The sequence below is a fragment of the Acomys minous genome (genome assembly GCF_964271855.1).
Source record: "Acomys minous genome assembly, chromosome: 12".
Classification (NCBI taxonomy): domain Eukaryota; kingdom Metazoa; phylum Chordata; class Mammalia; order Rodentia; family Muridae; genus Acomys; species Acomys minous.
In genome coordinates this window covers 71,804,934-71,829,061 of record NC_140493.1, presented here as the reverse complement: position 1 = coordinate 71,829,061, position 24,128 = coordinate 71,804,934, and the positions used below count along the sequence as shown (strand labels likewise).

Genomic DNA, 24,128 nt, shown 5'->3' with positions numbered 1-24,128 from the left:
ATGGAGGGAAGAGAGGTTGTCAGGATGGGAAAGGCCATGCTTGGGTCTCTCATTCGATGTCTAGCCTCCACCTGCAAGGAAGGGAAGTCTCTGACATCTTGGCTCCAGAAAAGAGTGAAGATGGGGACTTGGTGCTGAGACAGGGACAGCAGGGTAGGCTGATCTATTGCTCCCACATGGGCACCCGTATTGACTTTGTCTCACAGACAAACCACATCCTTCTGTGACCAGTCCTTGAGTCTCTGACACCCTCAGAAGGTGTCCCCGGTTTGTGTCACTAACAGCAAACTCAGTGACTAAGACCACTGGAGACTGATGTAAGCCCCAGAGTCTGGTTGCTCTCAGGGAGAGGTTTATGGCTACAGTCCCCTGGGGGCATTAAAGCAAGAGGCTCTTGGTGAACAGATCAGCTCTCATGGTGTGGGGTGCACTTCTTAACACTGATGCTATGGGAATAAGTTTGGTTCTCTGGGAATAATGACACAGCTGCTCACTGGAAGCTTGCTCCTTAGGAAACTCCTAGTGAGTGGAAGTGCAAGGACAGGGACCTGAATGACTCCAGGAAAGACTGTTTTCCTGTCTTCCATCCCCCCACAAGCCCATCCTTCAGTTGTTTGCTTCGTCTGATTATTTCCCTTAGCTCACCACCTCAACTACAACAGCTGGTTTGTTTGTTTGCTTCCTTGCTTCCTTGCTTGTTTGTTTGTTTTAAGCACAAGAAGGCTGGTGATGTAACTATTTGCTGGAGTGCTTGCCTAGCATGTAGGAAGCCCTAGGTCTTAGCCCCAGCACCCGCAGTTGCAGGTGACCCACACCTGTAATGCAAGCACTTTGGAGGTAGAGGCAGAAGCATCAGAAGTTCAAGGTCATACATACTGAGCTCAAAGCCAGCCTGGCCTGCATGAAGAAGGAGGAGAGGAGGAAGGGGAGGGAGGGGGAGGGAGGGGGAGGGAGGGAGAGGGGGGGAGGAGGTATGTGTGTATTAGACGAGGCATGCTGGGAATACATGATGTGCCATCATGCCTAGCTTAAAAACTGTTTCAAACACTCCCTTGGGACTCCTTGACTGTCACATGGGATTTTCTACTCTATCAGTGACTTTTCCTCTTACACCAAACCAAGGGAAGCAGGGGAGAGGAGAGAAGGAAAAAAGAACAGATAAATTCACAGGCAGATGACAGACAGAAACGAAGCTCCCAGGTCACCCTATATTCCACGTCAACAATCACAGTGGTTGTGGTTTTCTTGCAGGACAGTTCTTTCTGTGTTGTTAAGCTTTTATGCAAAGGAGAAAGACATTTTGGGAAGCCTCAATCTTCAGACTCTTCGGAGTGCCCGTAAAGAGCTGTGCATCTTGCTCTTGCCCCTTGGGTTTCCTGAGCATCCCTTGCCCTGTACACAGGATGGACTGAAGCAGGTCTTTCCTACAGCTGCCCACACAGAGGGAGAGGGAAGCCTGCGCTCTGCAGGAAGAGGTGATGAAACGTGCTCAGAAGCACAGCCACGTCAGTCTGCGTAAGGAGTCAAGAAACTCCTGCCTTTGTCACTTTGAAGCTTCAGGGACCAAATGTGACAGGTTCTCTGGGCAGAGCAAGATGAGGGGACACAGGGTGTCTGAACATGGAGCATGGAGTCCCACCTCCCGCCCTCCACCAGGACATTACCTATACTTTTCTCCAGAACCTTCCTTCAGCCACTGGTTCAAGGCTCCTCCCAGTTGAGTCAGTGGGGGGGGGGGTTGGCTTTGGTTTAAATTTCCTCCCCTGGCCCCACCCTGTGCAGAAGTCTGTCCAGGAGTGAAGGAGAGAGTGAGTGGTGGTTGCCCTGAGAGAGAAGAGATGGCTTTCTCCCGCCGACAAGCTCCATACCTGAACCCGGTGAGTTGTGGGTTGCACTTGTGAATTGACTCAGGAAAAGCTAATGCCACATCCAGGGGGAAGCTGCTCAGGGTCGCTGGAGAAACAACTGAGTGGCATGGGTAGTGGTGGGAGGCCGGTGTCCAGCAGACAACACTAGGAGGACAGACATACAGGACAGGGTCACCCTGGTGCAGCTCTTGTTCCATGCTAGACTCACTGTGCCTCTGTGGAGCCAAGGGTTCCAGTCACCATGGTTCATGAGGTGGATCAATGTGTGGCTGTTCCATGTTAGTAGCATCTAGAAAGGAGATGGTTTATGTGCAGATGTGGGTGGGCTTGGGTGGGGGATGTGGGTGCCAGGCAACCACAGGACATGAAGAGTACTTTATTGAGAGAGAACCTTTATTCTGCCATTTACAAACAAGGAGACCTCACCCATGGTACTCTCTTCTCTCTGGGCCTCAGTTACCAGTGTAAAATGGGATAATACTTGAGTCTGTCTTCTGAGGCTGGGGTAAGGAGAAAGCAGATAGAACCTGTGTGTGTTTAAACAGCACCTGGAACCTGGAGGTATTTCCGGAGTAGCCTGGGGGCAGCAGGGACGTCATCCCAGAGACATGTGTGTCCTGCAAGGGCCACGTCAGAATTCACTCAAGAGCATCTGCAGAACACGTGCAGAAGGGCAAGGAGGTAGGGAGTGTCCTTTAGTGTGGTGTGCAAAGGGCGGCCTTCTGCTGCTTCTTTTGTGTCTGCAGGTGGCCTTCTTTACACACTAGGAAACTAGCCACATTCTGTGTGGGGAAACTGAGGCTTTAAAAGGTTGAAATGTAGCCAAAAGTCCTCAGATTGTAAGTGACAGTGAAGGAAAATGCTTTGATTTATTCCAGATGTGTGCAGAAGTTCCCACAGGGAGATGGTAGTGAAGAAGAGGGAAGTGAGTGTTTTCTGGGAGCCTTCTGTAATGTGCCCACTGTGTGCAGGGTGGGAGACAGCAGGGTGATGGGGGTGAGCATCCTGTCATGGCCAGCAACAGAGCTGACTCTAGCAGGGCTCTGGGCTTTGCTTGGTGCTCCTGGAAATTGTCATTGTCACCAGCTCCATTATTGAGGCTTCTGACTGGGGACCTGCATGGAAGGTGACTGGGAAAGCTGGAAAGGGCTGTAAAGGCTGGAAGGGGCTGTCCAGAGCCCCTGTGTGGCCTCCAGGGCCCGAGTGTGCCCTGAAGGACCTGATACTCCTACTGTGGTTCCCATCACACAGGGCCAACACATTTACATCAGGTGACTTTGTTTAACTAGGATTCAGAAGGTGACTCCTCAGCACTAGAGAGGAAAGCAAGAGGGTCTCCATGTACTTTAGGGCTGGCTGGATTGCATAAAGAGTTCAAGGTTGGCTGGGCTATAGATTAAACTCTGTATTTAAACAACCACACTAAGCCAGCACTCAGAGGGTGCAGAAGCAAGCAGATCACTGTGAGTTCAAGGCCAGGCTGGTCTACAAAGTGAGCTCAGGATGACCAAAGTGACACAGAGAAATCCTGTCTTGGAGAAGAAAAACAAAACAAAACAAAACAAAACACAGTCAAACAAACAGGGAAAATGAAGAAGGAAACAATATTTTCAATATGAAGGGGAATCTTCCCACAGGGAAGAAGAGATCAAGGGGGTCCTGGTGGGGCCGTGAAGGCCATGGACAGTCCCACAGCACGGGGACCACACTTCCTTCCTCCTCACTCAGTGACCCACTGACTTCTGCAACTGTGACCTCTCATCCACACAGGCAGAAATGCTGCCTGTGTATGAAAGTCATGTGGCTTCTGTCCCACTGAGGGACAGCACTGTCAGGATGCACTGTTGACTGTCATGAGTAAGAAGACCCTGCAAGGGCCCAGAGGAAGGTGGGGCTGGTCAGGATGACCCAGTTGTGTGACCCTGGTGAGCCAGGGACCAAGGACATGTATTGCTTCCTAATGAAAGGAAGTCTGTGTCACCTGTGGCTGAGAGCATGAATTCTAGTGTTCAAATCCCGGGCTTGTCCTTAAGGAGCTGTGTAGCTCTGGGCAAGTGACTTTACTTTCTGCACTTCCGTTTCCTCATTCACAAAGACACTAAAACTATAGCTGTTAGATTGCTTAGGGATGTGACAGTGACCCTTGAGGATGGCAACCCCAGGGCCTTTGGACTTCCGGAACAGCTGAGTCTTCAGGCTTGAAAGCATGCCAGAAGATACCATGACTGCTGATGCCTAGGCTGTGTGCCCTGGGGGCATCATCTGGCTGACCACACCCTAGCTGTACCTTGTTGGAGGATCCTACTGTTTGAGGTTGCAGTCCTCCCAGTCCAGATAGCCTTTCTGAGCTCAGTACCAGACGAAGGACTCCCTCTACCCATCAGGGCCTCCTACTCTCTGCCAGACTCATCTAGAGAGTGTCTTAGGCACAGATGTCTCTAACCATATGTGGTATATGGCCTTTGACACAGCTCCCTGCAGGCTCTGCCCTCCCTGTGCCTATAGGATACTTAGTTACTGAGTTTCATGTCCTGTGACAGGATAGTGCTGCAAATGCAAATAAAAGCACCCCTGGAGTCCTTAGCCTTAGCCGGTTATGCCCACCTATCCTGTGAGCACCCACCCAGGACCCAAGGACCCTGAATACAGTTGAGCTATCTCTCTGAGGTGGTTCCCTGAGGTTATTCCATCTTACTTTCAGGCCTTCTGAATCCCCAGTTTGTCACTTATGCTCCCTGTTCCTGAGGACCAGTGGCCAACACCCCAGGAATGAGGGAGATCCACCTAAGCTCTGCCTTCTGCACATCCCAAGAGCAAAGTGAAGGAAAAGGCCCTAAACTCTCAGGGAGAAGGGTGCACTCTTCTTCCTTGTTTTTGGGTTTTTGAGACAGGATTTCTCTGTGTATCCCTGGCTGTCCTGGACTCACACTGTAGACCGGGCTGACCTCAAACACACAATGATCCACTTGCCTGTGTCTCCAGAGTGCTGGGATTAAAGGCATGTGCCACCACACCCAGCTTGGTGCAGTCTTCTTAGTGTGAACAGTTGCATGGTCAGGGCCCCTCTGAACCAGGGACGACCCACTGGCATCCTGTCTCAGCTTGTCACATCTTCCCAGGAATGCTTCCTGCAGCCATTGCTGTCCCACTAGTCCCTGCAGGCACCCGGGCATACAGAGATGAGTGAGTGACTTGTCCAGGGTCAGGACTCTCAAAAGGAGATGGGAACAAGACCTATGGGATCATAAATCCTGAGAAAAAGAAAACACTAATACCCAGCCACTCCCAGGAGTATCATGGATCAAATGCAGGTCCCATTATTTTTTTTTGCTGAGATCCTTTACTGACTCACTAGAGATCTGAGTTCCATGGGGTCCCCAGGTTGAACTCAACATCTTGGTCTGTCACTCTTCAGGAGGGGCAGGAGTCTCAAACCCAAAAGTTTAAATATTAGGGCTGGGGCATGAGAGATGGCTCAGAGGTTAAGAGCCCTGCCTGCTCTTCCAAAGGTCATGAGTCAATTCCTAGCAGCCACAGAATGGCTCACAACCATCTATAATGAGGTCTGGTGCCTTCTTCTGACGTGTAGGCAGAACATTACATACAGAATAAATAAAACTTATTTTATCCTGTAGACCCCTCCTACAGGTGGCCTAGCAGCCAGTAGGTTGTATTTGGTGGGCGGGTTTTTCCTGTTGTGATGTTAGCGGACAATTTGAGGATGCAGAGAAATGTCCTAAGTGGCCAGCCATCCCAGGACCTATCTTGCTTTCTCTCTTGTGCCTTCACCTTCCACGCCAATCTCAGGTTACTTCAAAACAACGCCTGTCACATCTCACTGAAAACAAATTCTCACATATCTGTCTCTAAAGCAGAGGGTGTATTGCTCATTAATTAAATAAATTTGAACCCAGATCCTCCTGCATCTGCTTTCCAAGTGCAGAGGTCACAGGTGGGCAGAGCCAGACTTGACAGAAATTCTTATAAACTTTAGGAGTCCCCAGGACCCCAGAACCAGAACATAAAATCCTCCTCATTGCCCAGATTTCTCTGATCCTGTGAACCTGGGGCAGCTCCCCTATCCTCGGTAGGTGTTTCCAGGTTCTTGAAATCTTCTCCAAAGAGCTCAACACCAGGGCTCACAGCAGTTTACAATGCAAACCACACAGCTGTCTCTGAGAAAAGCTTCATGTCAGAGTGGGAGTTTTTCAATATTGACAGAGGGCAAGTACACCCAAATACTTGGAGGGCCCAGCTAAGGCTCAGGGCTTCCTCTTTGGGGTTCAGGAGAAGGAGCTGGCCTCTAGGGGTTGTGGTATAAGCTGTTCTCCATCTTGATGGTTTGGTTCCTACATTCATTTGTCCTACTGTGGACATCCTTCCCTCATGCAGAGGCACGGGACGGTAAATGGGAGGTTCTTCCTTTCACTACTTTGCCTTATTGACACACACATCCCAAACCAGTCCAGACTGGTTGAACCCTTCTCTCCTCCCCATTGACTACATTAGAGATCATTTGACTAGGAGCTGTCCAGATTTGATTGTCACCTGGGGGCAGGAAAACCTGGGCACTCTTCTGATATCCTCAGAATGGCTGTGTATCTAACTAGATTAGGCCTGTGTCTATGAGGGACACAGCTGGATTTCTAGCTCCTTCCTGACCATACTACCCTTTCCACGGCATTAACTGGATGCTGTCACACCAGGCAAGTGCCAGCCAACTGATCTCTCATTTCCCCTTCTCAGGCCATCCCCTTTACTGGTCGTATCCAAGGAGGCCTGAGAGAAGGACTTAAGATCACACTCCAGGGGACCATCGACCCTTATCCAGATGAGTATGTGGATGCCATTGGTGCCAGTCTCCAGCCTCAGCAACCGTGGAGCTGCAGGGGATGGAGGGATGTCCCTGCCCACACTTCCTGCCCTCCAGGCACCATTGACAGACCTCACAGATCCCTGGGCCCTGAACACCCTGTTCCCTGGGAGCTCACCTTGTGAGGAGGGAAGTGACATGGCCAGAGCAGCTGATCACAGGATTTGCTCTAGACACTGCTGTGGTGTTACAGGAAGAGAAGTTCCTTTAGTTCCCACAGTGTGTGTGTGTGTGTGTTTGTGTGTGTGTGTGTGTGTGTGTGTGTGTAGATGGTAGAGGACATCTTGCTGCAGTCAGTTATTCCCTGTCACCACAAGGCTCTCGGGGATCAGGTGGTCAGACTGAGCTGCATGTATCTTAACCTGCTGAGCCGCTGCAGGATATTTGATCCCATTGTGATCCCTGAGATTGAACTATAAATCCCTATTTCTCCTGGTTGAGCCCAGACACACCTTTAACCCAAGAACTTTCAGTTTATTTAAAGTGGTGATTCAGATGTGCTTTGGCCAGCTTTCCACAAGCCTTCCTCCCTCCAACCCGGACAGGGTTTCTCTGTGTAACCCTGGCTGTCCTGGACTCACTTTGTAGACCAGCCTTGAACTCACAGCGAGCTCCCTACCTCTTCCTCCCCAAGTACTGGGATTACAGGTGTGTACCACCAGCCCTGCTTGAACTAACGTGTTCTTACAGGAACATGAGCACTTAAGTAATGTGGCTGCTCCACTGAAGGGAAATACTTCTTGCCCCTCCCTCACCCTCCTCCACCATGGACCTCCTGAAAATCCCCAGGGAAGGGAGGTGTCAAGGGCCCCTCCTCTCTGCAGATGGAAATGCTGTCTGACCCAGTCTTGAGCAGGGCTTGTCTGTAGTCACAGCTGCCCTGAGTTCACAAGTGCAATGGCGGCATTATGCCTGCAAGATGGTGGTTCACAGAGCTCCTCCCTTCATGGGACATCACTCCTTCAGTCTTTCTGTTCTCTCTTACAAAGTGGTCTCTGAACCTTGAAGGAGGTGATAGAGATGACCAGTTCATGTTTATGGTTTTCATTATTTTCTGTTACCATTTATGCCCATTTAGAGCAGTCACTTTTTCTCCACTTACCACTGCCCATTGCACAAAGACGTTTCTTTGACCAAAGCTAACAGCAGCATTATTAATACAATTAGTTGGGCATGGTGGTACAAGCCTTTAATCTCAGCACTTGGGAGGCAGAGACAGGGGGATCAATGTGAGTTTGAGGCCTGGTTGACAAAGTGAGTCCGGACAACCAAGGTTACACAGAGAAACCATGTCTTGGAAAAACAAAAACAAAGAAACAAATGAAAATTCCTGGGCACTGGTGCCACACCTTTAATTCCAGCACTCAGGGAGGCAAAGGCAGGCAGATCTCTGAGTTCAAGGCTAGGCTTGTCTACAAAACCAATCCTGGACAGGCAGGATAACGAAGAGAAATCTTGTCTTGAAAAAAAGTCTCAAATAATTCAATTAATACAAGCATAATAGACACAAACATGGGCATATAGAACTATTTTTATGTGCACATAGCTTGCCCGCTACAGCCAAGACCTTCCAGCTACAGGCGTTTGTCCAGGTTTACAATGTAACGTGTGAATTCCCATCCGATGGGATGGGCCTCAGATCTCATCAGAAAGTGCTCAGTACCACCATAACAGACTTGCCACTGTTTACATCTGGCCTGATGGTGTAGTTGTATTCGTTTGCCTCTCTCTTGCTGTGATAAAGCACTATGAACAAAAGCAACTTGGGCAGAGAAGGGTTTATGCGGCGTGTAGAGTTCAGTCTATCCCTGAAAGGAGCTCAGGCAGGAAGTGAAGCAGAGACCACAGGGGGATGCTGCTTGCTGCCTTGCTTCCCCTAGCTTGCACCCTGCACAGTGGGCTGGGCCCTCCTTCATCAGCCAGCAACCAAGAAACCACCCCACAGACAAGCTCCTGGGTCAACCCTTGGAGGCTGAGCTTCCCACTTCCCAGATATGTCACAACTACAACCAACGATGACAATAGTGCTGCATGGCTGAGTAGGGTGCTTGGGAGGGAGCACCCTCCACTCATCATGTGCCACCTCCCAAGGTGTAGCCCAGTTCTAGCCTGATGTCTCTGTATCCTCTGACTGGGGCCTGTGACAGAAAACTTGTGTTTTTGGTGGCTTACGTCATATTTTTTTCTTGCTAATTGTTTACTTAACTTTTTAAGAAAAGAACACAGGAAAGGCAAAATATAATAACTGTGCAAAGTACATTAGGTCTAAGTTAGATGAGCCCAAAGCACGCCGACACAGGAGGCAGGGAGAGGCGCTTCTGTCTGGCCCTGCTGGTACCCATGCTCCAAGAGGCTTCCTTCTTCTCTTTAGGATTATCGTGAACTTTCAGAATGGCTTGACTAGAAGTGATAAAGTCGCCTTCCATTTCAATGCCCGGTTTGAAGATGGTGGGTATGTGGTTTGCAACACAAAGCGGCTATCCGACTGGGGTCCTGAGGAGAGGAAGATGCAGATGCCCTTCCAGGCTGGGAAGCCCTTCGAGCTGAGCTTCCTGGTGGACAGCAAAGAGTTTATGGTGAGTGGGGCAACCCTCCCCCAACCCACTCCCTGAGGGAACCACATTGAAAAGACCACAGGCATTGAGATCAGGTCTCAGCTAAGCCATGTCACAGATGTGACCTTTGCCCTTTGCCTTACACACTCGTGCCTGTCTCAGCAAACGCACCTCTTGATTTTATTCCTTAGAAAATAAGACCTCAACCTGTGATCATGTTACTTTTAGGCCCCGAGTGTCTTAAACAAAACAAAACAAACAAAAACCCCAAACAAAAAACTTTGTATTTATTATTTGATACATCCACGCAATGTGTCTTGAGCACACGCACTTCCTCCCGCTCCCGTCCTCCTGCTCACTCTGCAGCCTCTGTATTCCCAACTCCTTCTCCTACTTTTATGTCTTTTTTTTTTCTTTCCGTCAATAAGCCACCGGGTTTTATTAGAGTTGCTTTTGTATACAAGGTGTGGGGTTATTTTCTGCATTAACAGTAGCTACAAGCCTCAAAGACATGACACTCTTCTCCCATATTTCAACTGTCAAAAGCTCCTCTTGGGGCCTCATGTGCATAGAGCCTCACTTGTCCCAAAGCCCAAGTCAACTCCATCTCTCCATGGCTGGCCCCTAGTGACAAATAAGTTTTATGGTGCTGGGGCTCCACCTAGCCTTGTGCATCCTGCTCTGCCACTGAGCTACACCCCGAGTCTTATTGTGTATCTCCTCATACACCATTGTTCTACCCTTGCTTCGGGTTCTGCTAAAGCCCAAGGGTCCTTACTATCTGGCTCTGGCTCTGGGCTGGGTTGTGTGAGGGTGTCCTGTTCTGAGCTCTCCCATACTCCAAGCACAACCTGAGGTTGCCTTTCCTCTGCTGCCCATGAGTGTCCTATGCACACCTAAGTATTATCCCAGGTGAGGGCTGGGATTATCATTCACTTGGTAGAATTCTTTTCCAGGGTGCACAAAACTCCGGATATGATCCCAGCACTGCATCAACTAGGCATAGCGGAACACACCTGGAAACCAGCACTTGAGTGATGGGAGATGAAGGCGGTCAATGTCCTCCTTAGTGACACAGCAAATTTGAGGCTACACATACATACAATTGGAAAAAACACCAACACACATAAAATAAAATAGCTCTGAAGGGTCTTCTACAAAGCTTTGACAAACCTACAGTAAAAAGTGAGTGGCCAGAAACAGGATTCCAGTGGACAATGGCTCTGAGTGCAGCCTCTCACACATCTGTCCTTGGCTCTGCACTGAAGACGATTGCCCCTGCCTCGATGTCAGAAGTGGAAACTTGGGCTGGAGAGATGGATCAGTGGTTAAGAGCATTGACTGCTCTTCCATAGGCCCTGAGTTCAATTCCCAGCAACCACATGGTGGCTCATAACCGCTTATAATGTGATCTGATGATCTGCTGCCCTTTTCTGGCGTGCAGGTGTACATGCAGATAGAGCATTTCTATGAGTAAATAATATGAATAAAAAGCAGATCCTTATTTCTGAAAGTAAAGCTTAGCTGACGCTCAGGTGTCACCTGGCCTGGCACTCCTCTCACAGTGACTCTCTTCCATCAGGTGATGGTGAACAAGAGATTCTTCACGGAGTACTCACACCGCGTACCCTACCGCTTCGTGGACACCATTTCTGTCTCTGGCTCCTTGGAGCTGTCCTCCATCACCTTCCAGGTCAGGAAAGGCTGGCATTGTCCCAGGGTGGGAGGACAGTGACCAGTTGGGCTCTTGCCCACTGCACAGGGTACCCGCAGGTATCTTCCCATGGTAGCTTTAGGGCTGCACTGGTCCCCTGATCCAGTGTCTGTCTGCCACTGCCTGTCCCTTTGTCCCTCTTGGGGTTGTTTTCTCTGTGATGAGCAACGTGCCTTGTTCTCCATGATGCCAAAGCTACTCCTTCTCTGCAGCCGTCCATTTAAAGACCAGGGAGTTCTGAAAGGACTGTGCTTAGGGAACCGAATGAAATTCAAAGCACAGGACACAGGGTGGCTCCTGCAGCCCAGCATGGGCTTTTCTGTCCTCTGTATTAAAAACAAACAGTCAAACAAACGTAAACAAAACAAATACCAAAAATCTTTAGTGAGTGTATATGGTTGTCTTGTTGTTGTTTTGCGGCAGGAGCTCTCTTTGTAGCCCAGGCTGGCCCCTATCTTATGATCCTCTGTTTCAGCCCCTTGATGCTGAGATTACAGATAAATGGTCCCAGGCTCAGCTCTGAAAACCAACTATTTTACTTAGTTTGAGACAGTGGCTCATGACCATGTGTCAGTCCTCTTGCCTCAGTCTCACCAGTGCTGTGATTACAGATGCTTAGCACCAGGCATAGTTCTGAAAACATATATTTTGTTTTGTTTTTTGAGACAATATTTCTCTGTGTAGCCTTGGCTGTTCTGGAATTTACTCTCTAGACCAGGATGGCCTCGAACTCACAGATCTGCCTGCCTCTGCCTCTGAGTGCTGTGATCAAATTCATGTGTTACTACCTCTCAGCTACATTGATCTTCTAAAAAGATTGTATTTATTTATTTATTTATTTATTTATTTATTTATTTATTTTATGCATATGAGTGCTTTATCTGCATGAATGCCAGCATGCCAGGAGAGAGCATCAGATTCCAGTGTAGGTGGTTGTGAGCCACTATGTGCTTGCTGGAGCTTGAACACAAGACCTCAGGAAGACCAGACAGTTCTTCTAAAAACTGAGCCATCTCTCTAGACCATTGGTTGTGTGTGTGTGTGTGTGTGTGTGTGTGTGTGTGTGTGTGTGTGTGTTGTTTGTTTGTTTGTTTTACGACAGGCTGGCTTTGAATTCTGTGTAACCCAGATGGGCTCTACCTTGTGATCCTCCTGCCTCAGCCTCTTCAATGCTTGGGATTACAAGCATGCAAGACCACATAGAGCAGTGTTTCAGAAAATCAACTGAGGCAGGATCTCTCTTTGTAGTCCTAGCTGTCCTGGTACTCACTCTGTAGACCAGGTTGGCCTTGAACTCACAGACATCAACCTGCCTCTGCCTCCTGAGTGCTGGGACTAAAGGCAGTGGCACCACGGCTCAGCTTTGTTTTAAGATTTTTAACGTGTTGCCGACATCTGAAAGCGGAGCTGGGTATAGTGTCTGAGGCCTGTAATTCCAACAGTAGGATGGTTAGGAGTTCAAGGTCATCCTCATCCTACATAGTGAGTATAAGACTAGCTTGGGCTTCAGGAGATTCAGTCACAAGATACCAAATACAGTAAATAAACAAATATCTGGAAATGCTGTGTGAAAACCTGGGAGTCTGGAGTGTGCTGGCCCCTTTCCTTCTGGCCTTCTGCTCACAGCTGCTGTGTCCTGATTCCCTGCAGGAGCAGGAGCAGGAGCAGGAGGGAGGTTGTAAAGAGCCACTTACCCTGTCTCTGGCCTCATTCCTGCTGGTTGGAGCCAGCCCTTGCTCTGCGCCTGTCCTTGCTTTGGCCATGCCTCCTGCTTCCTGTCACCCAAACAGGCTTTTGTTTTAACAGAATTCCTCAGATGACCCTGGACAGTCTGCCTTCCCCAGTGTGCCATTCCCTCAGCCTTCCCAGTCTGATTGGAACCCTGAGTGGCACAAACCACAAGTAAGTTAAGTGTGTGGCCCCCGAGGTCTATCGTTAGCAAAGGATAGACCTCAGAGGCAGGTCCAACTAACAAGCTCTCCAGGGACCTTCAGACCCCATCCCATCGACACTGGGTCCTCTGCATTCACCAGCTTCCCACAAGTGTGTCCGTCCCCTTTGTCCTTCCCCCGTGTACCATCCTCTCTCCCTCCTAAGAGCCATTCCTGGGGTCTAGCCTATGGTAATGCCTCACATAAGTCAACTGGGGCTTGGTTCCTTTCACCTCCTGCCACCCACCACTGCACAGTGACCTCACCTAGCACATTCCATCCCACCCTCCTCACTGTAAAAATCCTTAGGGTTAGGGCACAGAGACTTTCTAAACAGAACTCAAAGCCTGGTGAACACCCAGAATCCTAGTACTTTGGGGTAGAGTCTACAGGGATCAGAAGTTCAAGATCACCCTCAGCCTGGACTATGTGTGGCCTTGTCTCAAAACAAAAGAACAAAGCAAACCCCCCCCCAAAAAAAAAAAAGAAAAGAAAAGAAAAGAAAGAAAGAAAGCAGAAAAAAAAACCCCAAAACTTAAAATAAAAACAAACCCCTAAATAATAAATCAATATGGGCTCCAATTCCCTCACTAGACAGAAGAGACACTCCCTAGTCTGAGCCCAGGGCACTTCCTCCCTCTGCGCAGACATACTGCAGCCACAGCTCAACCAAAGCCCTCTCTGACCACAGGAACCACACCTAGAGGGTGAAGTCACCTCCCATCTCAGGTGACCCCAGAGCTCACATTCCCCTCCCCCTTGTTCCTTTTCAGCCTCAAGACTGGCAGCCTGCCCACCAGGCATCCAAGGTAAGTCCCTTGTTCTCTTCTTATTGCTTGGAACCTCTTCTCAATGCAATGGCTCTTGCTGTGGGGTAGAGGGGGGAGGCAAGCTCAGCCTCCCCTATAAGGGCAGACAAGGCTAGACCCACTCCTCACAGAGGGAGGCTTTGGGAATAATCCTCTAACTTGCATGATCAATGAAGGTTTCTGCATCCAGATGAACAGTTAAAATAGCCATGTAAATGACTAGACATGCATGCCTGTAATCCCAGCCCTTGGGAGGCATAGATAAGTGGATTATTGTGAGTTCAGGGCCAGCCTGGTCTACCATATCACTCCAGGACAGCCAAGGCTACACAGAGACACTCTGTCTCAAAAACAAACAAACAAACAAACCAAAAACCAAAACAAAACAAAACAAAAAAAGAAAGAATGGTAGGAGGAAAAAAAAGAAAAAAGAGAAAAGTGCTTTCAGGTTTTAAATGGTCCTTCAGCATGAGCAGATTCACACGTGCCTTAATTATTACTTCTCTATTGATGTGATAAACACCATGACCAGGGCAACTTATAGTAGAGAAAGAAGAGGTTAAATTGGGCTGAAGAGTCCATGACCATCATGGCAGCAGATAGGAGGGCACAGCACTGGAGTGGTAGGTGAAGAGAGAGATGGAGGGGGGGAGGGAGGGAGGGACTGTGATTGGTGTGGGCCATTTGGAACTTCAAAGCTTATCCCTAGTGTCATTTTCTCCAACAAGACCACACCTCCCAATCCTTCCTGAAGAGTTCCATAAAGAGGGGACCAACTATGCATTTGATTTCTTTTCTTTGTCTTTGTCATTTTTTTTTTTTTTTACACAAGGTTTTTCTGTGTGGCCTTGGCTGTCCTGGACTCACTTTGTAGACCAGACTGGCCTCAAACTCACATCAATCTGCCTGCTCTGCCTCCTGTGTGGTGGGATAAAAGGCATGAACGCCCAAGCCTGGGTCCCATTTGTTTTATTTTGACATTGAATGAACCAAGTAAAGGATCCTGGGTTCCTTCCAGAAGATGCAGGAATCATGGGTGTAGCTTTAGGGTCCATAGCCACTTGTGCTGCGCCCCCTGCTGGGCTGCTGCTGATCTGTCCTCCTCCTCCCAACAGCTTGCTCCTTTCACCACACTCATCCCAAGTGGGCTTTACCCATCCAAGTCCATCATCATATCAGGCATGGTCCTGCCAAATGCTACGAGGTAAGACAGACCCTGGGCTCTTGGGAGGACAGAGGCTCCAGTGTCATTCTGGCCAGCCACTGGCTCTGAGCCACCTGGGGGATGGGTAGGAGATGAGCCCAGAGCTCAGTGGTCAAACAGGGTCTGTGTGAACTGTGAACTGCCCATTGCAGGTTCCATGTCAACCTTCGCTGCGGGAATGACATTGCTTTCCACTTTAACCCCCGTTTCAATGAGAACGCTGTGGTTCGAAACTCTCTGATCAACAACTGCTGGGGGCCTGAGGAGCGGAGTCTGCCTGGGAGAATGCCCTTCAGTCGTGGCCAGAGCTTCACAGTAAGATGCTGGGGTTCAAGAAGAGGGTGCACGGGTCTGTGATGGGATGGGAGCAGATGCCTGGGATGTGAGGGCTGCACCCTAAAGAAGAGAGAATATTATGCAAATTGGTATGCTTTTGTGAGTACTGTCAGTGCTGAAGTAAGGGTTGGTATCTGCTCTGCCCACTGAGCTACAGCTACAGCTCTCCTTTTTCCTCTATTTGTTTTAGGCGCTCTCTCTCTCTCTCTCTCTCTCTCTCTCTCTCTCTCTCTCTCTCTCGCTCTCTCTCTCTCTCTCTCTCCCTCTCTCTCTCCCTCTCTCTGGTTTTTCGAGACAAGGTTTCTCTGTGTAGCCTTGGCTGTCCTGGACTCGCTTTGTAGACCAGGCTGACCTCGAACTCACAGCAATGTTCCTCTCTCTGCCTCCCTGAGTGCTGGGATTAAAGACATGTGCCACCATGCCCAGGGGACTCTCTTTAGCCCAAGTTTATAGCCTAGAGCTCAGGTGATCAATCAATCTCAGCTTGGTTCAGCAAGAGCTGTGGTTACAAGCCTGAGCTGCCAAGCCTGTTTCCCAGCCTCCCCCCCCCCCTTTTTTTTTCTTTTCTTTTTTCCTTCCTTCCTTCTCTTTCCTTCTGAGACAGGGTCTTGAGAAGGTTGGTCTTGAACCCACTCTGTTGCCTCAGCTTCCTGAGCAGGTTAGAGAACAGTGCTGCACTATGAGGCCTGGCCCTTCCTGCTTCCTATAAAGGGATAGAAAACCCCACAAGAATCTGTCCCTGGCATGAGATCACACAGCCAGTTTGTGCCAGTCAAACCCAAGAGTGAATTGTTATTCACTCCTTTGCTTATGAGAGCATGTGCTACTGAGGAGGAAGGGGAGGAGGTGGAGGAAGGAGAGGAGGAGGAGAAGAAGAGGAAGAGGAGGAGGAGGAGGAAGAGGAGGAGGAGGGAGGAGGAAGAGGAGGAGGAGGAGGAGGAGGCTGGCTGACAGCTGAACTAGAGCAGCAGCTGGAAGCCTGATACCCTGAACCTTTTCCACCTCATTAAGACATCAGATTAGCCAATGAGCTGAAATAAGAAAGATGAGTGGCCAGGTGTGGTGGCGCACGCCTTTAATCTCAGCACTTGGAACGCAGAGGCAGCCGGATCCCTGTGAGTTCGAGGCCAGGCTGGTCCACAAAGTGAGTCTAGGACAGCCAAGGCTACATAGAGAAACCATGTCTGGAAAAAAAAAAGATAGAAGGAAGAGTGGCTGGGCCCCACCCCTGGGACAATGTGAAGCCATCTATTGAAAGTGTAACAGCAGCATTCCTGGCATAAGGCTGAGAGTGTCAGAAAATGTGGGTCCTAAAAGGAGCGTGCATCTTGTTATTGCTGTTGAGAGTGAGTTGTAGCCCAGGTTGGCCAAGACTTGATATATATTCAAGGCTGGCCTTGAGCTCCTGATCCTCCTGTCTCTCAAGTGCTGGAAGTAATTACAGATGTGAGACATGCTTGCCTTTTCTTTTCTTTTTTAAGCCTACCCCGTGCCTGGAAAACTGCAGTTTCTTGTCTTTGAGTATTATAGGCATGAGCTCCCACGTACTGCAGAGTTGTTATATATTTTTAATGTCTGATTGGTTTCTGCATGGATGTGCACCATGTGCATGCATGTCTGAGGCCCTCAGAAGTCAGAAGAAGGCATCAGATCCCTTGGCACTGGCATTACAGACAGTTGTGAGCTGCCAAGTGGGTGCTGGGAAGTGAACCAAGGTCCTCTGCAAGAGCAGCCAGTGCTCTTAGCTGCTGAGCCATCTCTCCAGCTCTCCTGAGCTTGGATGTTAATTTAGTGAGAACACAGACCTGATAAAACTGAATCTCACAGAGCGGAAAGGATGGGACAAGGCGGTGTCTGCAGCGTCTGTGTGTGGATAGTGCCCACACACAGAGGGATTGAGTATTAGCCTGGTCCTTGTACAATGCGATGTGAGCATTGGCAGGGGCCGTGGGTCACCATGTGTGTCAACTGTCTTGTTGAAAACTACTTAATGGAGACCAGGCATGGAACACTAGAGACGCAGTAGCCTGTGCTAACTCCTGTCACCAGGGTTCAGCGGGAGAGTGAGAGTGGGGTTGAGGGACAGTGTCTGAGCAGAGTTGGGGGAAATGGGTGGGGGTCAGGAGGTGGGAGGGGCATGGGAGGTCACTGTAGGGCATGGACCAGCACTTTTGCACTTATGGAAGTGAGCAAGAGGGGAGCAGCATTCTAGGCCTGGGACCAGCTCATGCTAATGTACTAGGCAAAGAGAACACTGTAGTAAAAGGCAGGCCATTCCGGTTGGCCAGAGGCCAGATGTTTCTGCTAAGGAAGGAGAGAGCTGTGGGTGGAGACACAAGCTGGGTTCTCAGGTGCCCTGCTGTGGTGTCTCTCTCCAGATGTGGATCTTATGTGAAAGTCACTGCTTCAAGGTGGCCGTGGACGGTCAGCACCTGTGTGAATACGCTCACCGTCTGATGAACTTGCCTGCTATCAACAACTTAGAAGTGGCCGGTGATATCCATGTGAACCACGTGCAGCCATAGACAAGGTCTCTGGGCTGGGGATGAGGCTGGGGCACCCTGCCTGTCTTGTTACCTCTTCCCTGTCTCAGTCCTATCCCCAAAAATCCCACCATCAGAAGAGATCCTCACTGAGAGGAGTTCCAGGAAGGTGAAGTTCCCAATTCACTCCCTTCCACCCAGTGGGTGCCCTGGGCTATGTGCCACATGGCTGTCAGCCCACAGTCCCAGGCATTGCTCTGAGCTAGTTGTACCCTGGGGAGGTGGGCTGCTTGGGTTTGCCCCTGTTTCTGATCTTTAACCTCTCTCTGTCCCTTTTCCTCTGCCTCTCCAGGAAGGCCACCCTGATGTCATCCTGCTGGCCTCCAACTGACCAGAATGTCCTCTTTCATTCTTCCCCTTCCTTGCCCCGTGGCCTTAAATAAAGAAATAAATAATGCTTCTCTGCACACATATGGGAGATGGCTGGGTTATTGAATGGGATATTGAATGGGTCTGAGGACATTCTAGAACATACCAAAGGGAATAGGAGGAGACAAGTCTGGGCCCACACCTACTTATAGGAGTCCTGCCTCCCAGACCCCACAAGGTGCTAGAGTAAGTGGGCAGGAGCTGGGGCCCAGGATCTCTGACAGGAAAGCTGGCCTCTGTGTAAACCAGGGAACAACCTTATGCTCCTGAGGTGGCGGAGGTGCTGGGCAGAGGCTGTGGGAGCCTTGGCAGCTTGTGCTGGGTGAGAGGGGAGGCCATGGTGTCAGGAAATGCTGATCCACTGTGGGCTCCCCAGCTGAGAGGGCTGGGGTGGGGACCGGCCACATGTGGACTCCAAACCCTCTAATTCATCCAGGCTCCCATCCCTCAGGACCAGGTTGGGTGGGGCATAAGGCAGAGACCTCAGATCATCAGCACCAGCAACACCTGGAGCTGGTCAGAAATGTAGCAGCTCACCTGGGAGGCTGAGGCAGGAGGATGGCAAGTTCAAGACCAACTTGGGTACATAGTGTGACCTTGTGTCACAAAAAAGACAAATGAAAGAAAAAACAGCATTGGTTCCTTCCCAGATTTACTAATCCAGAGTCGTGTGTGTGTGTGTGTATGTGTGTGTGTGTGTGTGTGTGTGTGTGTGTGTGTGTGTGTGTGTGTGTGTGTATTTGCATGTATGGTATGTGTGTATGTGTTTATGGGGGGTATTTGTAGTGTATATGTGTGTGATGTATATATGTGTGGTAAACGTGTTTGCATGGTGTCTACGTGTGTCTGTGGTATGTACATATTTCTATTCATGCAAGTGAGTGAGAATATGTGTGCAAGTTGTGGATGCCAGAGGCAATTCTGAATATCTTTTTTGTTTTTGTTTGTTTGAAACAGGAACTCAGTCTGCAGTCCAGGCTGGTCTTGAACTGAGAGATCTGCCTGCCACTGCCTTCTGAGTGCTGGTATTAAAAGTATGTATCACTACCAGCCAGCCTAGTGTGCTCCTTAATATCTGTCCACCTTATCTTTTGAGACACGGTCTCTCATTGACCCCAAAGCTAACTGATAGACTAGACCCACGGCCACTGAGCTCCAGGGCTCTGCCTGTCTGTACCTTCCCAGCACAGGATGTCAGGTACACACCACCACAGCTAGCTTAGCTTATGTGGGTGCTGAGGGTGCAAACACTTAACAAGCCCTTTACCATCTGAGAGTCTCCCAGCCCCCAAGTCTCCAATCTGTATCTTGACAAGATTCCCCAGGTGACTTGGACAGGTGAGCACATGAAAAACTCTGATCAGAAGGACTAGACTCCAGGCCACTCTGTGCATAGCTGCCAGAGGTGGGGGGGTTTCCATGGGCAAGGAGAGACGGGTGGCCCCTCCCTCCTGCCTCATCTGCTCCATCTGATGCTCCTGAAGATGTGGAAGAGGGAAACTGGTAGGAACCCCAGCTCAGCTCCACCTGGTGCAGGCAGGGAAAGGCAGTGATGCTGTGGGGTAAGGAGCTGTGCTGATTGGGGGAGGCAGGAGCTCATGGCCTCCCAGCAGGTGAGGATGGTGGTGCCCTTCACACCAAGGTATCACCAAAGAGAACTAAACATGGGCTGCCTGGGTGCCAGGGCATGGCTGGATAAACTCATTAAATGGGTCATGGGGCACAACCAACCTGTTCTCTCTATATATTCCTTTTCTAAAAGATGGTCTCAAATCCACCATGAGGCTACCTTTGAAGCCTATGATCTTAGACTTCACATCATTCTGCCTCCACCTCCTAAGTGCTGAGATTACAAGTGAGTGCCACCATGCCCGAGTTTATGCAGTGCTGGGGTCAAACTCATGGCTTTGAATATGCTGTACAAGCACTCTGCCACAGCACACAGCCCCGGGGCCCAAGCACATCATTGTCTAAGATAGGGCAAGGATCAAGGTCTCAGGAAGCCCCTACCCTCTCACCCCTGCAGAAGGGGCTTTGTGTGTGAAGCATAGCTCCAGGCGCTGATCTGAGCTGCCTTGCCATGACCACAGGACAAAAAACACACTTCATCTGCTGTCCCTTGGGCATCTGGTTAGCATGCTTCCTCATAGGGCATCAGTGCCGAGATGCCCATCAGCCCAACCCTTCCATTCCCTGAGAATGCTTTTCACTACAAAAGTCAAGCAAACACAAGGTGATTAAATTAAAATGCATTATTATAAATACTTTATTGAGGAATTATACACGGAAGGCCCAAGTGCTCCTTGGAAGTAGACAATATTTGTTTTCTTAAATACAAAGTATAAAAAGCTGTACAAAATGCAGCCAGACATCTCTGCGAGGTCACCCAAAGTGCTTCCATCAGGAGGTTCATTTTTCTCTGCTCACAGCTCCAAGGGTCCAGGGAAGAGGGTGGGGGGAGAAAAGAGGGAGCAGAGGAGGGGAGGGGAGGGAAAATAAGTGAACAGTGGGGAGGGAAGGGAGAGTCAAGTAGTCCAAACACTACTGTGTCGGGCAGGCATGAGAGGGATGCAGTGAGGGCTTTGGGGGAAATTGTATGTCTCTGTCTAGCCAGGCCCCTAGCAGCTGGGGAGTTGAATCCATCACTGAATTCTGCTTCAGAAGCTGTAGCTCCTTCTGATCTGTCAGAGCCTGGTGCCTTTGGGCTGCTCCAAGGTGCTTTCCTTTTTCGCCCCATAGGAAAAGACTGCACCGAAGACATCTTCATGATAGCGTTTCTGGCTCTGTGAGGGGAAGGAAGCAGAGGTCAAGGTGTCACCCTTCTGGCCCAGCCACCACATCTAGGCTGGGACTAAACCCTGGGCTGCAACAGCTTCCTGGTGATACAGGCACTGGCTAGCCCTGTGCTTTCCCCCGTGTCTGAATTGCTGCAGTTGCACCCAGGTTTGGTTTCCCATCAGCCCTGTGTGTGGCCCACTGCAGCCTCTTCCCATGCTTCATGCATGGATGGCATTCCCACACCTGCCTAGTGCTCCTTGCACACGCACCATCGGGTTGAGCTTTGAGCTCAGCATGTGCTGGGCAGCCTGTGCCTCTCTTTCCCTAGGTCCTGAAGTCAGAGCACACAGCAGCAGGCTGAGGACTCCAGGAGAAAACTTACAGTAAAGCCACCCGCTGCATTTGCGGACCCAGAAGTGTGTCCCAAGTGATCTGGCCTTGCAAATCCTTGTTGCCTTAGAGGTCAAAACTGGGGAATTTCATATGCTAAGCAATGACTGGTCTACATCACCAGTCCATGTTTTCTCTTTTTATTTATTTTATTTCATTTTGGTTTTTCAAGACAGGGTGTCTCTGTGTAATAGCCCTAACTGTCCTGGAACTTTCTTTGCAGACCAGGCTAGCCTGAAAGTCACAGAGACCCATCTGCCACTGACTCCCATGTGCTGGTATTAAAGGCATGCACCACCAAGCCAGGACTTTGTTTTCTCTCTTTAAATAAAAAAAAAAGAAAAGTTTATTTCCTGTATCTGGCTCCAGAGTGGTGGAATTAAAGGCGGGGGTGCGGGTATGCCATAATGTCTTTCTATAATTTTTTATGTTCAAGTGTGTGTGTGTGTGTGTGTGTGTGTGTGTGTGTGTGTGTGTGTATAAGTGTACATGGGTACTGTACCCCCAGAAAAGGGTATCACATGGCCTGGAGCTGAGGCTGCAGGCTGGGCCTCTGCAAGAACTGTGCATGCTTTTAACTGATTAGTCATCTCTGTAGCCCTAGGGAACCCATACTGACTTGCACTTACCACTCTCCTGCCTCAGCTTCCACAAAGCCAGAGAACTTCCAAGTGTGCATAGTGTCTGCCTCACCTCTTCCTTGTAACCCTTTCCATGTCAAACACCCACGAACACATCCATCACACACTGCACACCTTTGGAAAGCACCCATGGTGTCCTTGGTGGTCATCACACGTGTGGGAAGACTCTGCACCCCAGGACCTTTGCCCATGCTGCTGCCCCACAGGATAGTCTAGGCCTCTGTCTCCAGGAGGCACAAGGCTTCTCCACCTTCTCCAGGTATTTTCCTCAACTGTCACTTCCCAATGGCCCCTTCCCCAAACACCTTCATGAAATGGTGCTCATGCCCACTCTGAGCCGCTGCTCTGCATAATTGGTACCCAAAGCCGCACACATCCCTGTGTTTTATTTCATCACTCTGCCAAAGAGTGAGCTCCATGTAGTGAGGCTTTTTGCTTTGGTGTTTCTGAGACAGGATCTCATGTAGCCCAGGCTGGCCTTGACCTGACTATGGAACCAAGTTTTAATCTTGAACTCTTGATCCTGCTGCCTCCACTTCTGTAGTGCTGGGATTATAGGCGTGCACTGTGCTTAATATAAATGTGGAGTATAAGTATGAGCCTTACAGTCAGGATTAGGAATCAGAGATACAGAGAGAGGGGAAGGAAAAGAGAGGCCATGAGCCTGGCTCTCACATTCATTGCTGTGGCACCAGGACCCCTTCCATCTGCTAAGTGATGTTAGAGTCATTCTCCCTCATAAAGCCCTTAAGGGCACAAGGAAATGTCACACGACCATCCTTGGTGAGCACCTGGCACAAGGTAGGCCCTGATACCAGGAGTCCTTTCTGCAAGGAGTGAGGGTGCCCAGCCAGCACCTGCTATAAATAAGTCTGTTTCCCATACAAAACAGGTAACTGGCCTCCCAGGCTGGTGTCCTCAACCCCGATCTGCTGTGTGGGTAATTTTCTCAGGAGTGTGGAGGAGCAGAAACTGCTCTTAGAAAGGGAACACACTGGCTGATTCTCAGCTAGGTGACAGCCAGTGTGGTATAGAAAGTCTGGCCTCCAGGAGCACAGCCAGCCAGCTCAACCAAGGTTTCTCAGGTTGTGCAGAGGGTCTCAGGGTACCCCCAATTCTGCTGCTCTGCTCCTGCTTCCAATAGCATGTGACCTTGGCCTACACCCTTCTTGAGGTACCCACCCCAGCTCCCATACCTTGAGCTGGAAGAAATAGTCCTCAACTTGTTCCTCGCTCAAGTTCAGCTTGGTGGCCACCAGCTTCTTCAAGGTGGTAGCCACATCCCGAGCCATGCGCACATCTCCACAAACATAGAGGTGGCCCTGCTCCCTGTGGAGCACTCTGAGTACCTCGTCGGCCAGCTGCTTCTGCAGGATGTCTTGAACGTAGACCTAAAAGCAGAGGACATGGTGGGACCAGCTGTAGACACTGAGGTGACTGTGGTCAGGCAGGCAGGGCATGGGGAGGAGGGAAGGGGCATTAACAGCTTCAGTCAGGGCCTCACCTCAGGATACACAAGTATCCTGTCTAATCCTGGTTGAAGGAACCCACAGATCTTCCCTGAGTTCACTGCACTTCAGAGACACTTCCATGAAGCTAACGGCCCTGCCTAGAGCACTGGGACCTGCTGCCTATGCTGCAGAAGAGGGGACTTCCCAGTGTGGATCAGTCCCAGTGCTGATGTGTGGCTGGGGTACAGGCTCCCAGGTTCCTCATTTATAAAGAAGGTTCTGGAGTCAGTCAGGATTCTGCTCTTTTCCACATAAGATGGCAAGTGGTCCAGCCATTGCATCCAAAGAGGTCCTCAGGGAAAGTTCTCTAGGTTCTGAACTGAGAGTCTGTACTGAGTGTTCATGGCCCTGGAGCAGAGGCCCATGTGAGGCCCCTGTGGGATCAGCTCCACCTTCCAGTCTTGCTGAGCCAAGCATAAAGCCACCCTACACCACGGCTCCCAGCACAGCCTGCATCCCAGGACTGCTGGGCACCTGCAGCTGAGTGCACTGTGGAGATGAAGCCACAGCAAGAGTCTCAAACCTCTCTGGGCTTCATCTTCTCGTCATAGTGTTCTTCATATCACTCTGAGGCTGTGCAGCTGTCTCCTCTTTAGAGTGGAGGGG

The 24,128-nt window shown here is 49.9% G+C and overlaps 2 protein-coding genes across 2 annotated transcripts in view; one reads left to right on the top strand and one right to left on the bottom strand.

The window, feature by feature from the left end:
* The first annotated feature begins 1,798 nt into the window (after window positions 1-1,798).
* Window positions 1,799-18,244, top strand: LGALS9 (galectin 9). The gene is made up of 10 exons (XM_084748295.1): window positions 1,799-1,877; window positions 6,615-6,703; window positions 9,113-9,317; window positions 10,879-10,989; window positions 12,817-12,912; window positions 13,715-13,750; window positions 14,866-14,954; window positions 15,107-15,269; window positions 17,669-17,820; window positions 18,126-18,244. The coding sequence occupies exons 1-9, from the start codon at window positions 1,839-1,841 to the stop codon at window positions 17,813-17,815; spliced, it is 975 nt and encodes a 324-aa protein (XP_084604421.1). The 5' UTR covers window positions 1,799-1,838; the 3' UTR covers window positions 17,816-17,820; window positions 18,126-18,244.
* A 2,213-nt stretch (window positions 18,245-20,457) lies between these two features.
* Window positions 20,458-24,128, bottom strand: part of NOS2 (nitric oxide synthase 2) — a 37,069-nt gene continuing 33,398 nt past the window's right edge. The window contains exons 25-26 of the mRNA XM_084748284.1: window positions 23,208-23,402; window positions 20,458-20,985 (exon numbers count right to left, since the gene is read on the bottom strand). Coding sequence (XP_084604410.1) covers window positions 20,887-20,985; window positions 23,208-23,402 — 294 coding nt within the window. The 3' untranslated portion in view covers window positions 20,458-20,886. The remainder of the gene's footprint in view (window positions 20,986-23,207; window positions 23,403-24,128) is intronic.